Source organism: Amborella trichopoda, chromosome 1 (assembly GCF_054954075.1).
Source record: "Amborella trichopoda isolate Santa Cruz 75 chromosome 1, AtrichopodaSantaCruz75HAP2 v2.0, whole genome shotgun sequence".
NCBI classification, from domain to species: Eukaryota; Viridiplantae; Streptophyta; class Magnoliopsida; order Amborellales; family Amborellaceae; genus Amborella; species Amborella trichopoda.
In genome coordinates, this window is record NC_142336.1 from 39306997 (window position 1) to 39324440 (window position 17444).

Genomic DNA, 17444 nt, shown 5'->3' on the forward strand with positions numbered 1-17444 from the left:
TATCAGGCCTTGTACTCCTTTGAGGACAATCCATTGTCAGTATCTTCTTCAATTTCAGGCATCAAGTTTCTCAGCGTTGGATTTTGTCTGCATTTACAGTTCGCCAATCTCGATGTCCACCTTTTCTGCTAGCCCTCTTACCAACAACCAAGGGATTTTTAAGAATGCCCTATTTAGCTCCAAATTGATGGCGTACTCGATTTGGCATGTACTGCTCGGCAATATGGTCAAATATAAACGTTGTTATGCACATTGCAGTTTCATATGCCTGCTGCCTATCATCTGAAATGATCGCATCGGGCTTGGAATAAGGATTTCATATTACCTGTTATATGATATGCAATCAGTCAATAAAAATAATTACAAATACTTAAATACATTTGAAAGTAATCAATATCAAATTATACACTGACCTCATTAGGTTGGAGGTTATCAAATTCTTGTCTGATGGGATGTATTAGGTTATGTGGACTGCCAAGATATTTCTTCGGTGGCTCCCATCTTTTGGCCATAGGCATATTTGGAGAGATACTATGCGGTATGGACCTCATATGCATAATATGCTCATACGACACTACAATAAATAAAAATATGATAAATATTAAATATTTTAGTAAAGCAGTCTAAACTATTACACTTATGTCATATACAAAAAAAAAAAATTTGCATGCATGAGAGTGGATGAACCACTAAAATGTCTTCGCTTTAAATTACAAGCTTTTCCAAGTGAGCGATAGAGGAATGCAAGGGCTACAACACCCCAAGCATATCTATTGGCTCCCTCAATATCTTCAAAAATTTATAAGTACTTTATTGGCACTGTTGAAACTGATGCATCATCGAATATGGTGACACTGATGAGGAAGAGCAGATATGCTCGAGTGTATCTATAAACTTAAACAGGGGTTGCATCAGGTGGCAATTCCCAAAAATTCACCTTCAACCATGTATGCCTCATGCTTGTCATGTTGCCATTAGGGACTATACCCAAATTGTCTTCTATATACTATCGCAGGTCACTGATAGGACGACATGTATCTGGCTCGCCATCCACAACCAGTTCTAATATCTCATATACATTTAAAGCGTTGGTGTCATCTCACCAATATGAATGTTGTAATCGAATGTGTTTGTCTTAGAACGCCACCTCTCTACATTAGCTGTGACCAAAGGATGATCAATTCGGCCTGGTCGAATAATAGATATCGCACCCAACCCAGACCCGTTTACTAATTGAACTTGCTCTTCTGTTAGATGTCATTCATTTAATTGATAACTCTTCTCATCAATTCTAATTTCTTGTTTCTCCTGAAATACAACAAATAGATAACATATTCGTCCCAATTTATATACATGTACTTCTCATAGGATGTTTGAACCTGACTACAATTTATTGAAAAATAATAAATTAATAGAATGGGCAGATGAATATATGCATATATATGTCCTTCTCATATGAAATATGATGTATGTTCTTGATGAAGTTACAACAAACTATGGGTCTTAAGGACCTCCTGGATATCCTCCATCTAGATGTAGACGATTCATATTCACTAAAATCCCATATAGTCACCATGTTAATTATAAGGTTACATATACAAAAATTAACAGGATAACAAAAAAACAATAATGACATGCTATTGATGAAGAAGAACAGTGCTACAATCCATTGATGAAAGAAGAACAATGCTAAAATGAAATTGCTACGCTAATACAATTCAGGATCATATACTTGAAAATCAAAATCAATCAGTGAACATGGTGGCCAAAAAAAGAATTGATTCTTTGAGTAAAACAGGTAACTAAGAAGAATTCAAATAGTTTTTCAAAAACCACTAAACAACTTCCATAATTAGCTAAAGCTAAAAAGAAGTCCCCTATCCAGTTCTTAAATCCAATTTAATATCTCTACTTGAAGAACTGGTACCCCGTAATTAACTAGATATGCACAATGCTCATCTACTTCTTTTATCAGTAACAAATTCAAAACTACATGACACTACACTGAGTCCAATTCAATGGACCTCAGCTAAACAATAACCAAACCCTAGATAAACAAATAAAAACACATGTGTCTCCTTCCAAGTACCATCATCGTCTAAAAACTAAAGAATTCAACTTTAATGAGTAACTAAATCATTTCAACAAAATTCAACATTGATAAGCAACTAATCATTTCATTGTAAAGACAAGAATCCAACTTTCATAAGCAACTAAATCATCCCATCAAAAACAAAGAATTCATGTTAACTAAGCAACCAAACCATTAAAAAACCAAGTAGTTCAATAAAAAAACTGAATAATTCGATTTATAGATAGACGAATAACTCCATCAAAAAAGAAAAAATTCAATTTAATTTCAAGCAACAATTTCAAACAATAACAAAGAACAATGCTACTTATAATACAAGCAACAGATTAAATCCAATGGTATGGTCACCTATCATGCTACTTATAAACAGGAGCAAAACCCCCAAATTATAACAGAAAACATGAGCAAAACCACAATCCGCAAGAAACACACCCAATAAGCATAGACCCAATTATTTTGTGCTATTAAGAGTATAAACCTCTAAATTTAAAAAGTATTTACAGTTCTACAGAGACTATAAAATTCCAAATTCTCAAAACCCACAAATTTTAAAAATCTAATTCAATCACAATGGAGCCACAAATTAATTCAATCTATCCTAACTAAATTCACAAGAAATAACTACTATGCTTGAGTATAAACCCCAACCCAAAATTAGGTGGCACTCTAAATTTAAAAAATCGTCCCACATACCTTCACTCTGTGAAATGGCTTCAAAATCCAAGAAATGCTGTCTGTCAAAGATGTACACGGTTAAAAATCAAAATCTATGAATTATTTAATAATATTTACCAATGAGATATCAAATACACGCACAACAGAACTCACATATCAAGAACACTGAACTAATGTTCAAATACGCAGAAAACAGACTGGCCGAAGTTAAAATTTACAATCGCGCGATTTTCGGATGTTCAACATCCGAAAATCTCAAAAATTCGGATGTTGAAAATCCAAAAATAGGAAAAAACACTGATCCAGTTGCGGCTAATTTCGGATGTTCAATATCCAAAAATCTCATAAATTTAGATGTTGAACATCCGAAAAAGGATAAGCTTGTCTTTTTTAAAAAATGGCGTTATGGAAGATAAAAAACGGATACTTCTATAATAACGGAAATTATTTAGTGTAACTGTAATAACATAAACTATAACGGATTTCTATGTAATTTTTCCTTCTATCTTCTTAAGCAATATTTTTAAGAATTTATTCACATTTAATTAAAAAAAAAAAAGAAAAGTCAAGAAAAGATAAGAAAATAAAAGAAGAAGGAAAGATTAAGAAGAGCTGTGGAAAATACGAAGATATCTATATAGCCTTATCCTTTATATTCCAAAATCTCTCTATATTCCTATTTCACCGTCATTTATCTTATATTTTCTATAGCGATAGGGTCCTCTTTTATTTTTGGGTCCGGTATTCACCCCGCTGGTGTAATAATGAATCTTTGAGCTTCATATGAATTACGTCATGATTTTACAGAGGAATTCAGGCCGTCTCTCTCCCTGCAACTATTGTTAACCGTTTGTTCGTTATTATGCAGAATTCCTATGAAGAAGAAGCTATGTTTGCTTGCTTTCTGTAACTTTAAATAGTTCAATTCTCCAAAAAAAGAAAAAAAGAAAAAAAAACATTCATAGGGAGATGAGTCCTGACAAGGGCGGAGGAAGGAGCCTTCCAGTGGATCCTAGCCTTCCAAGATGGGTTTGCCAGAATTGCCGCCATCCATTATCCGTTGTAGGGGTCGATTCATATGCTGATAAGTTCTTTGGTGATCCTTCTCGCTCAGGTTAGGGTTAAGCATGTTCTTGTTTCTTTATTCTTCTGATTAATGTTTCTGAAGAGGGTTTGGTGTCTTCAACGTTGTGAATCAGTGTTGAGAATTTTTTTTCCTGCTTTCTGCCCTTTTTGTCTTATGAATTGTTTCAGTTGTTTCTATGCATAAAAGAAAACCGTATTGCTTTTGAGAATTGATGGTTCCTCATTGGGATTTTTTGATCCGTGACAGTTATTTCATTAGCGTGGCTTATTTTATTGTGGAAAACATCAAATTTGTGATGATTTGTTTTATTTTCTTGCAATCTTCTGCAGTCCACTGTATCGTAGGTGACAACGTCAGAAATCCTTGGTATTTATAAATCTATTCTCACGAACATTTCCATGGTTATTGCTATGATCATTTCACCATCCTATATAACAATTGTGATCCGGACCATCATTCTCACTCTGGTGTATTACCAGCATGCATGTTTCAAATATTGAAAGGAAAATAAATGGAAATAAATGGAACTATGGTGTACTTGAAACTATGGTGTACTTGTGACACATTACATCAATTGCGAAAAAAAATGCTATCCAACGTAATGATCGATCATTGGATGAAAAAAGCAAGAGAAAGAAAGTTTGTACCCTGTACTTTTGTAGTTTTGAATATTTTGAGTTGGTAACTCATCTTAAATGGAACTGGCAACAACTTATTGAATAGTACCCGAGATACTAGAAAAGCTATTTTGTTAGGGTTGGGCATAGGAGTGAGATAAGAATTTGGAATGCGTCGTAGTTGTTATGGATTTTATGTGGTTAAGTATGGGGAGGCTGAGGTTAGTAACATCTTTTTTAGAAAAGCTAGAGTGGTCTTTTACTATGCGAGGGTTGTGATAGAAAAGTGTGAGGGTTGTAATGGAAAAGTTTTAAGCTTTATCGATGAAGTCTTTCTATGGAGCTTTATGTGGATGCAAAGAAGGATCTTCATTATCTCAACCTGTTTGGTGGATCTTGTGTTTATTGTTGGTGGTAGTCTTTGGTCAGTTGGTTTTTACTGTCAACCATCTCGATGAGAAGGGGTTCAGGGTTTACAGTTTTCCAGTTTTTGTTTCTTGTGCAAAAAATAGAATACATGGTGAGTGCATCCTCCTTTATGGCAAATTAATATATGGGGCTTGGAATACTTCGTCGGTCTATATCAATGGGCTTCTGTGAAGCTCACTTCTTCATGTCTTTGTGCCATTTCCATGAGTATCTTTGCTTCTTTTGCTTCTTTTGAGGTGGCTTCATGTCTTTTTGGTTATATAATAAGGAAAGTCATATTTCCAGATGTATTAGGGCATCATTAATGTTTGTAATTTCTTAGACTCTCGGGTAGGAGGATATTAGGTACAGATGAGAGTCTTAAAACGTATGTTATCCTTCTATATCAAAAAATGTGAAAACCATTGGTTTAGATACATTATTTGATTTCTTCCCTTTCTGAGTATGGTAAGATTGGGTGTTGTAGGCCCAAAGCATAGTTATATAGTTCATGATGGCAACCGGCAAATTACAAAATAAATCAGTATTTAGGATATTTTGCACATGACTTCACATATGTAAGCTGCACACTATGAACTATAAGGCTTGAATTAGATTTCAAATTACATAAATATGGACAGAGACCTAAACCAACTGTACATTGGCTCCCTAGTGCAATCGCTCTAATCAGTGTGTGCAAGGTTAAAAAAGATGCTTATACATATATTGAATATATGCAGGAATGCAAGCTTCTTCAATGCATGGTGCTGGGAGCATATTGGGATCGTGTAGAATGGACAATTCATTTGTCATGCTGCCAAAGCAAAGAAGTCCTGGTTTTCCTCCTCGTCCTCGCAGTTCATCTCAGCAGCCTGGTAATCTTGCTGTTTCAGGAAGTATGAATCCCCCTGGTCAGTATGTTATGCCAGAGAGACTCTCTACTACTCAAGGTGCAACCTCTACAACTGATAGCCATAGCAATAAGGCCATGGAAGAATCCTTTGTGCTGTTGCCACCAGCTGCTGCTTCTGTGTACAAAGTTGAATCTTCACCTGAATGTGGCATACCACTTACACCACCACCTGGAGGGGGCCTTGCTAGCCCTTCTAACATGAGCAATGCTGGGTTTAATTCTAGTATTACCGTGTTGAAACGTGCATTTGACATAGCCACTGCCCAGACACAGGTACTGAAATTGCGGTGGTGACATGTTGGTTCTCCTATTGATGTAGGCCTTGCTATGAATAAGCTCATTGTTGTGAAAAATTGTATATTTAGCAGCGTTTATTTATACAGTGTTTGCAAGTGTTTATTAATTATTTTAATCATTATCATAGCCTTTTTTCAATTAATTGGGTTTGACAACACGAATCCTGGCTTGCCATTCTGTTCTATTAAAAGACATACTCTCAATGAGGCCAAATGCCGCATAAGCAAATATTGTTGGCTCAGGATTCATGATAAGTTTCGGCAAAATTTTACATTGGCTGCCTACATAACACAACCCAGCCCTTTTACCCGAGCATGGGACGGGTTAAGGTCATCACCCTTCTTAAACCATGCTACAACTATATCTAAAATTATTCGTTATTTCAATAAAAGCATTTTTTTCTTGCCAAATAAGAACTGAGGAGCATCAAAGTACAGTTGGTCTCAGTGGGTTCTTGTTTTGGTGATTTGCTGATTTCTGAGTTTTCTATTGATTCAATACTAACACCCCCAAACTGAATGGTTTCGTCATACTGCTATTTGTGTTGTACTATAATGATTTCTTTTTGATGATATCTCTCTATGGTAAAATTTGCCGCTTGGAAGAAAGTTTTGGTTTTTCTTTCTTCTGTATCGGTAAATGAGTAAGTGCTAATAGAAATGGTTCCTGACAAGGAACGGTCATTCTTTTCATGTGGAGCCAACATTAGTCTCGTGATGCCTGATTTTCCTAAAAATATTAAATACCTTCCCATTTATTATAGAAATATTCCTTTTTAATAGTGGTTGATCATTACTGTAGCTTGGTTATTCTTATGTGCCCTTACGGACATCAAGCTTGTTTTAAGTCTGAAATTATCAAAAATTTCAAAATGCTTCACTATATTTGTTGTATGAAACTTGCTATCTTTTGGTAATAGCCTATTAAGGTAAGTTATTCTTACTTTTGTGCCCATTATTTCCTCATGGTCAATTACTTTAGAGACATTAGATAATTCCTCTAGGGAATGGCTTGTTCCTTTTGTCTGTAGCCTTTTATAGTCCTTGTGGTTTTGTAAGAGTATGCATAGCTTGTATACCGCTAGTGGCTTTGTATGCTAAATTGTTTTGCCCTTCACTTGTATGAAGTGCATGACTCTAGCTTATAATGTCCCTCAGAACATTTTAAAGCATATTTTCTTGTTTTCAAATTGTTCCGCAAAATTATTGGATTTGTTATTTCCATTTTTATTATGTAGATTGAGCAACCTCTATGTTTGGAGTGCATGCGTGTGTTGTCTGATAAGCTAGATAAGGAGGTTGAAGATGTTAATAGAGACATTAAAGCCTATGAAGCTTGCATTCAACGCCTTGAGAGTGAATCGCATGGTGTTCTCAGTGAAACTGACTTTCTTAAGGAAAAACTAAAGGTGCTTAATGTTAGCTGACATGTTTTTGAGCTGTTTGTACATTCTTGTTGCTCTTGTTCATTTATGTATCTCAGTAAAGGGTTCACCTCTAATATCAAGGTTTGCATGTTTTCATTCCTTGATGCCATTGAAGGTTGAAGAAGAAGAAAGAAGGTTGGAGGCAGCAATTGAAGAAATTGAAAGGCAATGTGCAGAGGTGAATGCTGACCTTCAAGAGGTGGAGTTGAAATCAAAGCGCTTCGAAGAGCTAGAGAAGAGGTGTCTGCTTTGCCTAAGTTTTTGCATAATAAATTAAGTAGCTGCCTTTGTTTTTTGTTGCTTCTTAACTCGTACTAATTGAATATTTGGATGTTATTTAATTAGGAATATACTTGCTACTGAGATTAGGCTATGCTTAGTTGGAAATACATGTGTTATAAAATCTGTTGCAGGCGGGAATGTACTCAATTTTATGTATTCTATACTTAACTCTTTTTATGCAAGAAACCATCTGAAAATTGAATATTTAGAAGTCACGATGCAACAGTTTCTGTAACCACAACAATTTAGGTCTGGATCTAATATGCTTTGGGCTTTTGTTATCATCAAGGTTTGAAAACTCGGCCATCTGGATCCGGAATCACCTGATCTGAATTAGAAATCGTTCATAGTGATCCGGATCCCTTCATATATCGGGATCCAGACGACTCCCCCTAGAACCGGCCAGGTCAGACCGGTTCTATCAGAAAAAACCGGACACGTCACTAGTTCACATGCTGACAATTTTCAATGCAAAGTTTGCCCCGCGTTTTAAATTATAAAAAACTCCATCATAGCTGGTCTCACATTGCTGATTTGACTTAAGGGCTCATTATTGCAAGCCCACTTACCCAAACTTGTAGTCACGTGGGACACTTATCATATGGTCCATGATACTTTTATACCATCTTACAAAAAGCTATAGGTTCGAAGTGGGATTAATGCACCCCCTCCTCCTGTCAAACTAAAGCCCCTTGCCCCGTCAAAATGAAATGCCTTCCCCCATGTCCTCTCTCTCTCTCTCCCCCCTACTAACCTCTCTCTCTCTTCTCTAACAACCCTTCTCTCTCTCCTTGGCATCCATCTCTCTCTATATATATATCCCTCTCTACAAATTAGTTCTCCCCATGGCCCCTCTCTCTCCCCCCTAACAACCTATCTCTCTCTCTCTCCTTAGCATCTATCTCTCTATAAATTCCACGATTATGTATTCCATATAGCCTTCTTTCTCTAGCCGACCCCAATTAATTGGAAAAAGTTTATGATGATGATGATAACTTCTTGCTCTCTCTCTCTCTCTCTCTCTCTCTCTCTCTCTCTTCAGTAATAACAATCATTTTTGTATCAGTTGTGGATTTTAGTAGTTGCTCTCTCTACAAATAGCAATTATTTTTGTATCAGTTGTGGAATTTAGTAGTCTCTCTCTATAAATAACAACTATTTTTGTATTAGTTATGGAATTTGGTAGTCTCTCTCTACAAATAACAATTATTTTTGTACTAGTTGTGGAATTTAGTAGAGAGAAAGAGAGAAATTTAAATTCCACTAAATGGAATCTTCTTTCTATTAAATTTCTTAGTTAATACAATAATAATATAAATAAATTGAGTTAGAGAGATTCTTTTTATTGTCATGTTGTATTTTAAATTTTTTGATTTTAAAATGAATTTAATAGATAATAAACACTCAACATGAGACATGTTCTCAAATATTTACATATTTTCGACATAATAATGAAAAAAATAATGCAATTGCAATTATTTTTTTTAAAAACCTAAAAACTAGATTTTTGAGAAATTGTAGTATTTTTTTGAAATTTTTTTTGCCCAAAACCAGCTGATCCGGATTGCCGATCCACTGTTTTGATACGGTTTTTGAGGTGGCTGATCCAGGTCACCGATCCTTTTTTTTAAACTGTGGTTATCATCATCCAGATGTGCTTTTTTATGCATTATGAGATTTCTGACTATATTAAGAAAGTAGCAAAAGAAGTTTTAGGAGAGAAGGAAAATAAATTCCGATAAGGAAACTTGGTGGTGGTGTGATGAGGTTTACAAGGCCATTAGCAAAATGCGATCATGTTATAAAACTTAGCAATGTAATAGTTAACAACTACATGAAAATAATGGAGCCCCTTTCGTTATCCTGGAACCAGATCTACGCCGTCTACCCCAAGCCCTCTCCTCCTTCCCCTCGTCCCTCTCCTCTTGCTCGCTTTCAGCCTCACCAAGTAGTTCAGGCTACTTCTTTCGCAGAAGTGGTGGCGAAGAACAACAAACCTTCTGAAGGTCTCACTAGCTCTCCCCGAATTCCCACTCCTCTAATTTCTCCTTGGCAGTCTACTGTGAAGGATTATCCTCTCTGTGTTTCCGTTCCCCAGTTTTTTTCGGCACCGCTCAAATCCAAGCTTGAGGCCTCTCGTTGGCTCCTTCTCGTCAAGGCGAGATGATATTTAGGGGATTGAGAAGCTAGCCAAAATCACTTGGAAGGAACTTAATATCTCTTGTAGGCAGCTTTCGGGAGGGGAAATTCTTTTCTCCTTTCCCTCTCCATAACTAGCTCAGCTTGTGTTAAACGAGGGTCCTCCTCACTCCTTTAAAGGAGCCATTGCTCGGCTTCATTCTTGGTCTTCAAAGGCCGGGTCTTATGCTAAACAGAGAGTCTGGCCCCTTGATCATATCCCATTGCATGCCTGGTCCCCAGATACTTTCAAAAGCATTGCAGCTGTCTGTGGGGATTTTGTATCAATCCTTTGGAAATCCCTGGAATTTCTTCCCCTTGGGTCCATTCGACTACTGTTGGAAGTACTGGATCAAATACCCTCCAATCTCTGGTTGAAGGTTGAGGAACGCTACTTTCGGATCGACCTCTCTTGGTTTCCTGCCTCCCTGCCTTCTCCCCATTTTTTTAACTGTCCTTCTTCCCCCAGGGAGAGCAGTAAGGAACTCTCTCAGTGGACCCTGGTTAAACGGAAAAGACGTCGGAAAAAAGTTCTCAGACGGAAGGCCGAAGTTTTTTTGGCGGTTTCCTCTTCTCCGCCTAGTTTCTAGCTACCCAAGGATGCAAACGGTCACCTGCCAGACGAGACAGGTGCCGTGTGTCAGCCGACCTCTTCCATCCCTTTGTCCCACTTCCAATCAGGGCAAGTCTTTGGTGGTGAGGGCTCGGTCAGGCATGTTACCAGCCTGCCCCATTACTTTCTTGACCCTCTGCCCAGCCCAGTCTTCCCTTTACCCTCGGATCCCCCCCGGCCTAAGTTTCAGACCCTCTTTCTCTCCCCACCTCTTCGACCCCCTTTTCTCCCCCACTGACAGCTGGCACCTCGAGCCCCTCGCCACATATGCTTCCCTCACCACCTGGCAAGCGTCCTCGCCAGAAATCTTTGGGAGTGACACCTGCCCCTTGTTCGCCTTGCCCCTCACACCATGTCTCACCTGTCATGCCGCCTTCCCTTTCCTTCTTCGAGACATCAGGGGACATGTGTGACTCCACTGACTCTAGCTCTTCCCTGTCCTTTCCCGCCATCCCGCTTGCAGCTCCTCCCTCTATCCCCGCTTCTTCCTCTCTGCCCTTGCCCTCTGCCTTCGCCCCCTTTACTGTCTCTGCCCTCCCGGAGACGGCTTCCCCACAGACCAGTGCTCCTTTGTCTCTACCCCCTCCTGGCTTCACCTCCCTCCTGGCTTCACCTCCCTCCTTTTCGTTCCCTTCCTTCTTTTCCCTGACTTAACGGATAGAAATCAGTTCCCCTTCGGTATAGCCTCGGTCCAAACCTCTGACTTGTCCCCCACGGAACCAGACGTTGTCTCTGGCTTGCTGGCCCCTCACCTTCACTTTGAGCCACATATCGTGCGGATCTGCCATGTGTGAACCTTGCATGTTCGCTATCCCCCCCTTATCAACTTTGGTTGGCAGATTACTCAACAGTGCATGTCCACCATTACTTAGCTTATTTCCCCCCTTCGATCTCAGCTGTAGCACCTTCTCCCCTTTCTACCCTATCCCCCTCTGATTTTTCATCCCCACCCCTCCTGTGTTTGGGTTTCTCGATGCTTCCTCCCCTTCTCTCCCTCATCATGCTCCTTTAATCCCTCTCCTCTCCTCCCCTCGACCCCTACCTCCCCCTCCTCTTCAACTCTGAGCTTACCTTCCCCCATTCCCACTTCTCCCCAGATCTCAGCCTCTCTTGTCTCGCTACCCCCTTCTTCTGTTGAAGAGATTCCCCTTGCCACTGCACCTCCTACCTCTGTTGAAGAGTTTCCTCTTGTGGACACTTCCATTGGAACTGCACAAGTTGCCTCTTCAATAGCAGCATCCAGCTTCCATCACGTTGATTCGCTTGCCACGGGTGATGACAACATGGAAGAACGAGACAGGGACCAGGAAAAGATGAAGGAAATCTACAAAGTTATGGGGTTTCGAACACAATGGACTAGAGGAACCTGCTCACCTCTTCTTACAGGCCGACGCTCATAGTCGCATGAAGGTGAGATCAAAGGGATAGAGGGAACCTCTCAACCTCTTTTCCTCTCCTTTTCTCTCCTAATGGTTGTAACTCTCCAACTTAGTGGGATCACCCGTCCTCGCTCCCGAGAAGGTCAGCCAAATTGGCCTCCTCACAGGGAGCTTCTCAGGCTTTCCATTCGAACCCATGAGGCTCCTGTCATGGAATATCAGTGGCTTGGGCCAACCTCGCAAAAGAACTGTAGTCAAGGATTTGACTATAAAGTTCTTACCAACCATTCTAGCTCTATCTGAAACGAAACTTCAAGAGCCCACCCTCCCACTCATTAGGCAGGTCTAGGGTCGTAGACCAAGCCAATGGGTGTCCCGGCCTGCAAATGGGGCGGCAGGGGGCATTTCGATTTTCTAGGATCCCTCAGAAAACTCTCTCATCTCCTGCCACTCTGGAGATTTCTCAGTTACCATCCTACTCTCCCGCATCTCTGACGGATATCTCTAGAACTTTACGGCCTTCTACGATCCTAATTCAGAAGCTTTTAGACCTCTATTCTAGGCGGAACTGGACAATATTGCTACTTTACCTCACCCTTGTTGGTGTCTGGGGGAGGTTTTTAACATTATAAGATGGTCACACGAGAGTAACACTGCCCACACCTAAGCTAGGGGTATGAACGCCTTTTCAGACTTCATATCCCAAAATGAGCTTATAGATATTCCTCTCCAGGAGAGTAGGTACACTTGGTCTAGCCATTCTCTGCAACCCATCTGCTCCAAGCTTGATAGATTCCTGGTTTCAATTGAATGGGACCAGGCTTTACCTGGTTCTCACGCCCTCGCCCTTCCCAAAACTACATATGATCACTGCCCTATCCTCCCTAGATACGGTAGCAGTACATAGAGGCCCCAAGCAGTTCAGATTCGAGCTGGCTTGGCTCCAAGAGGAATCACTCGTTACATTATTTCCCCTTTGGTGAAACTCAATGTCCACACTAGTCACAGGAATGGCGGGGTACAGGCTTCAAACCAAAATTCAACTTCTCAAAACAGCCTTGAAAAACTGGAGTTCGTTCTTACCTGGGAATTACTCCCAAAATAAAGTTTCCCTCCTTCAGGTTATCCAATCTCTAGACTGCTTAGAGGAAACCGGACCTCTAACAGCCTAAGAAGCTACTCTTAGATCCTCTGCACGAATGGAATATTCTGAAGAAAGAAGAACTTTATTGGTTCCAGAGATCTCGTGTAAAATGGTTGAAACAAGGGACCTGAACACGGGATACTTTCATAGGATAGCAATCTGTCGAAGAAGGGATAACACCATCTCCATCCTCAAAAAGGACAACATCCCTCTTACTCACCCTGGGAAAATAGAGACCGCCATTTTGGATTACTTCCAGACCCTATACACTACTACGTCGGCACGTAGGCCCAGGATGACTTCGCTTGAGGTTCTCATAATTTCGGATCAGTGGAGATCATGGCTTGAGAGACCTTTCTCGGAGGAAGAAATCTTTGGGGCCATAAAAAACCTTGCAAAAGATAAGGCCTCAGGCCCTGATGGGTTCCCCATAGAGCCCTTCAAGACTTTCTGGGACACTTTCCGTCTTGACTTCATCTCCTTCTTTGAGAAGTTCCACACGAGGGGCATTTTACACAAAGCTATAAATGCTACCTTCGTGGCCCTCGTACCTAAAGTGGGAGGCGATGAGGAACTGAAACATTTTCGACCCATTAGCCTCATCAACTCTTCTTATGAGATTCTCTCCAAGGTGTTGGCAGCTAGGCTCCAACAGGTACTCCCTTTGATTATCTCGCCTTCTCAAACGGCTTTCATTAGAGATAAGCAAATCCTTGATGGCACTCTTGTAGCACATGAGTGCATACATTCCTGACATGTTATTAAAAAACCTGGTCTGATCTTCAAGATAGACTGGGAGAGAGCCTTTGACCATGTTGATTGGTCCTTACTCGACCAAGTGCTGGCTAGAATGGGTTTCGGTCACACTCGGAGAAAATGGATGCAATGGTGCTACTCAAATTCATACTTTTCTATTATCATAAATGGTTCCCCTAAGGGCTACTTCCCGTCTTATAGGGGATTACGCGAAGGGGATACCCTTTCCCCCTTCCTTTTCACAATTGTGGCTGAAGTATTCAGCAGGTCCCTTTCTCGTCTCTTTCAAGAAGGCTTGTTATCTGGCTTTAAGAGTTCCCCTCAAGGACCTGTTGTGTCCCACCTGCAGTCTGTAGATGACACACTTGTATTCCTTGCTGCTACCCCACAAGAAGTTGATAATCTAAGGATTTTCCTTAGATATTTTCAGGAAGCCATAGGATTCAAGATCAACATGGATAAATAAATAATGATGGGAGTTGCCATCACGACCGAGCAGATTAGATCACTCATCCCAAACTGGGCTTGCCAAGTTGAGGAGTTGCCCTCGACCTACCTTGGCCTTCCCCTGGGCTTATGAAAACCGAAAAAGAGTCAGTGGTCTAAGGTGATAGATAAGGTAGACAAATGCCTTTCTGGTTGGAAAGGAAGATTCCTGCCCATGGCAGGCCGCAAAACTCTGGTCAATGCTGCTTTAGTAAACATTCCGGTCTTCGTTATGTCTTTATTCCACATGCCTGCTTCAGTGGCCAATCGTTTAGAGCAACTCTCCGGGAATTTTCTATGGTCTGGACATGCTGAACAGGCAAGATTTCATCTCATCTCGTGGGATAAATTGTCTACCGCAAACACAAGGAGGACTTGGGATTAAAATCCTGAGAAAACATAATTTGGCATTGCTTGGTAAGTGGTGGTGGCACCTAGCCACACAGCCGAACGCACTGTGGGCCCAAGTGATTCGCCACAAATATAAGATTCCAGCCTCTACGTGGGTACCACATGAGAGGCGTTGGAGTCGTGCATCAGGTGTGTGGAACTCGATTGCCCATTCCCTCTGACACTTCAATAAATTTCTTAGATTCCATGCCAGAGAAGGGACGAGAGTAAAATTCTGATTTGACCTGTGGCTCGGTCATACCCCTCTGAGGGAACTCTACCCCTCCCTCTATGCCATTGCCTCAAATATAGATTCTACTGTGTCTGAGGAAGTGGTTACAATAGGAGGGCGAAGAGTTTGGAATCCATCCTTCAGGTTGAACATCTCAGAAATAGAATTCTCCTCTTTTACCCAACTTTTAGCAGCCTTGCATGCCTGCTACATTCCTATAAGTGGGAATGACTCTTTGGTGTGGACCCTCTCTCCCTCTGGGTGCTTCACAGTAGCCTCGTTTTATAAAAGGCTCAGCCAATCTCCCACTCTACCTTTCATCCCTCCCTCATTGCTAGCCAAAGTCTAGTCTTCCATAGCACCCCCAAGGGTCCAGACCCTCTTTTCCTCTGGGTGCTTCATAGTAGCCTCGTTTTATAAAAGGCTCATCCAATCTCCCACTCTACCTTTCAACCCTCCCTCATTGCTAGCCAAAGTCTGGTCTTCCATAGCACCCCAAAAGGTCCAGACCTTCAATTGGATAGCTGGATCACAGAGAGCCTTAACTGTGGACCACTACAAAAGAGGGGAATTCATACCCCAAACAGATGTATTATGTGTCAAAACGATGAGGAATCTAATGCTCATCTCTTCCTTCATTGTGAACAGGCGAGATATCTTTGGAGTAGACTTTTGCGCCTCTTTGGCCTTGAATGGGTTACTCCACCCACGGTTCCTTCCCTCCTATCCACAGATTTCGCCAAGCCCTGGCCTAAAGCAGGAAAAATTATATGGAAAGCTTCCACCGTCGTGCTCATATGGGTCATTTGGATAGAAAGGAACAAAAGGATTTTCCAGGTTCGTTATCAACAGTCGCGTGCACTCCTTCACAAGATTAAGACCTTGGTAACCGTTTGGGCGACCAACCACAAAGTCTTTGCGGGTACACCTACAAATTTTTTTTTTAGCCAATGGGGTAATATCCTCTTTCATCAGCCTAAGAAATCTCAAAAACCCAACAACTGGCAACCACCCTTGAGAGGAACTATCAAACTCAATTTTGATGGTTGCTCTAGTGGTAACCCCGGGCTAGCTGGGGCTGGGGGTGTATTCTGAGACCATGAAAGGAACATTCTACTCATGTACGCTGAATCCCTTGACTTTACTGACTCACAAAATGCTGAAGCAAAGGCAATGCTGATAGGGCTCAAGCATTTCAACCCATCTTGGGGATCCCACTTGATTGTTGAAGGGGACTCATACAACATCATTTCTTGGGCATTTGGAAAGTCTTTACCACCATGGTATCTACTGCCAATCTTTGATGTGATTGAATTCATTTGCAGGGGTATTAACGTCTTATGGAGGCATACATTCAGGACGTCCAATGCTCTCGCAGATCTCATGGCCAATGACGAAGCTGATCTTACAGATAATCTTCGACCTTCTTAAGCTAGCTGGGCCTTTTTCTCTTATTTGTGCTCTACTCACTTCACGTTGTAAATAGAGTCTTCCACCATTTTTGCTGAGCCAACTCATTGTTGTCACATGCATTTAACTCTTTTATGGCTTTTTTGTAAAGGGATTACCTTGCCCGTTAGGGTCTTGGTAGCTCCCCAATTTTGTAAAGGAAGCTAAGACCCAACGCTTGTAAAATTTTTTTCTTCAATGAAATAGTTAACTTTCTTAAAAAAAAAAACTTAGCAATGTAATAGAAACGATTGAAACTTAGAAGAATATAAAAATACTAAGAAAAACGCTAAACAAATAATAAGTAAGGTAAACTTAAAGCATATAATAATCTATATAGTAAACTGGGAATAAAAAAAAGTGAAAAAGATATCTTTAAATTAGCAAAAATGAGAGATAAAAAATGTAGGGATCTAGATCATATTAGATATATTAAAAGTAAGAATCAAGTGAGGATGAAGAAGTCAACAGAAGGTAGAAAAATTATTTTAAAAAGCTATTAAATGACGAACGCAATGGGAATATAGCAGTAGAAGGAAATGTTGTCATAAATTAGGGCAGAGGTTGTACAATCATAGGATTAGGATATTGGTAGTGAACGAAGCTTTGAAGAGGATGAAGATATGAAATGCTTTAGGACTGATGGTATCCCAATAGAGGTTTGGAAGTGTATAGGGGAGACCAGCATTGACTGGTTGACCAAGCTGTTCAACAAAGTATTGAGAATAAAGAGAATGCCATATGAATGGAGGAAAAATGTTGTACTCGCTATTTACAAGAACAAAAGAGACATATAAAATCGTGCGAACTATCAAGGGATCAAACTTATGAGCTACACTATAAAGCTGTGGGAAAGAGTAATTGAGCAACGACTAAGGCATGAAATGAATTTATCAGAAAACCAATTAAGTTTTATGCTAGTGAGGTCAACAATTGAGGCTATTTTCCTACTTAGGTAACTTATTGAGAAGTTTTGGGTGAAGGAAAAAGATCTCCACATGGTCTTTATTGATCAAGAGA

The 17444-nt window shown here is 40.2% G+C and overlaps 1 protein-coding gene across 4 annotated transcripts in view; it reads left to right on the forward strand.

Moving 5' to 3' along the window:
* Nucleotides 1-3450: 3450 nt before the first annotated feature.
* The window catches only part of ATG6 (AUTOPHAGY 6), a 44676-nt gene continuing 30682 nt past the window's right edge, over nt 3451-17444 (forward strand). For 2 of the 4 annotated variants that reach the window (XR_016054019.1, XM_006847688.4), the window contains exons 1-4: nt 3451-3881; nt 5620-6065; nt 7327-7497; nt 7631-7755. Coding sequence is in view for 2 of the 4 variants with exons in the window: in XM_006847688.4 (XP_006847751.2) it covers nt 3737-3881; nt 5620-6065; nt 7327-7497; nt 7631-7755 (887 nt within the window). In the remaining 2 variants the exon portion in view is untranslated. The remainder of the gene's footprint in view (nt 3882-5619; nt 6066-7326; nt 7498-7630; nt 7756-17444) is intronic. The other 2 variants (XR_016054029.1, XM_011626294.3) reach the window with 1 other exon arrangement.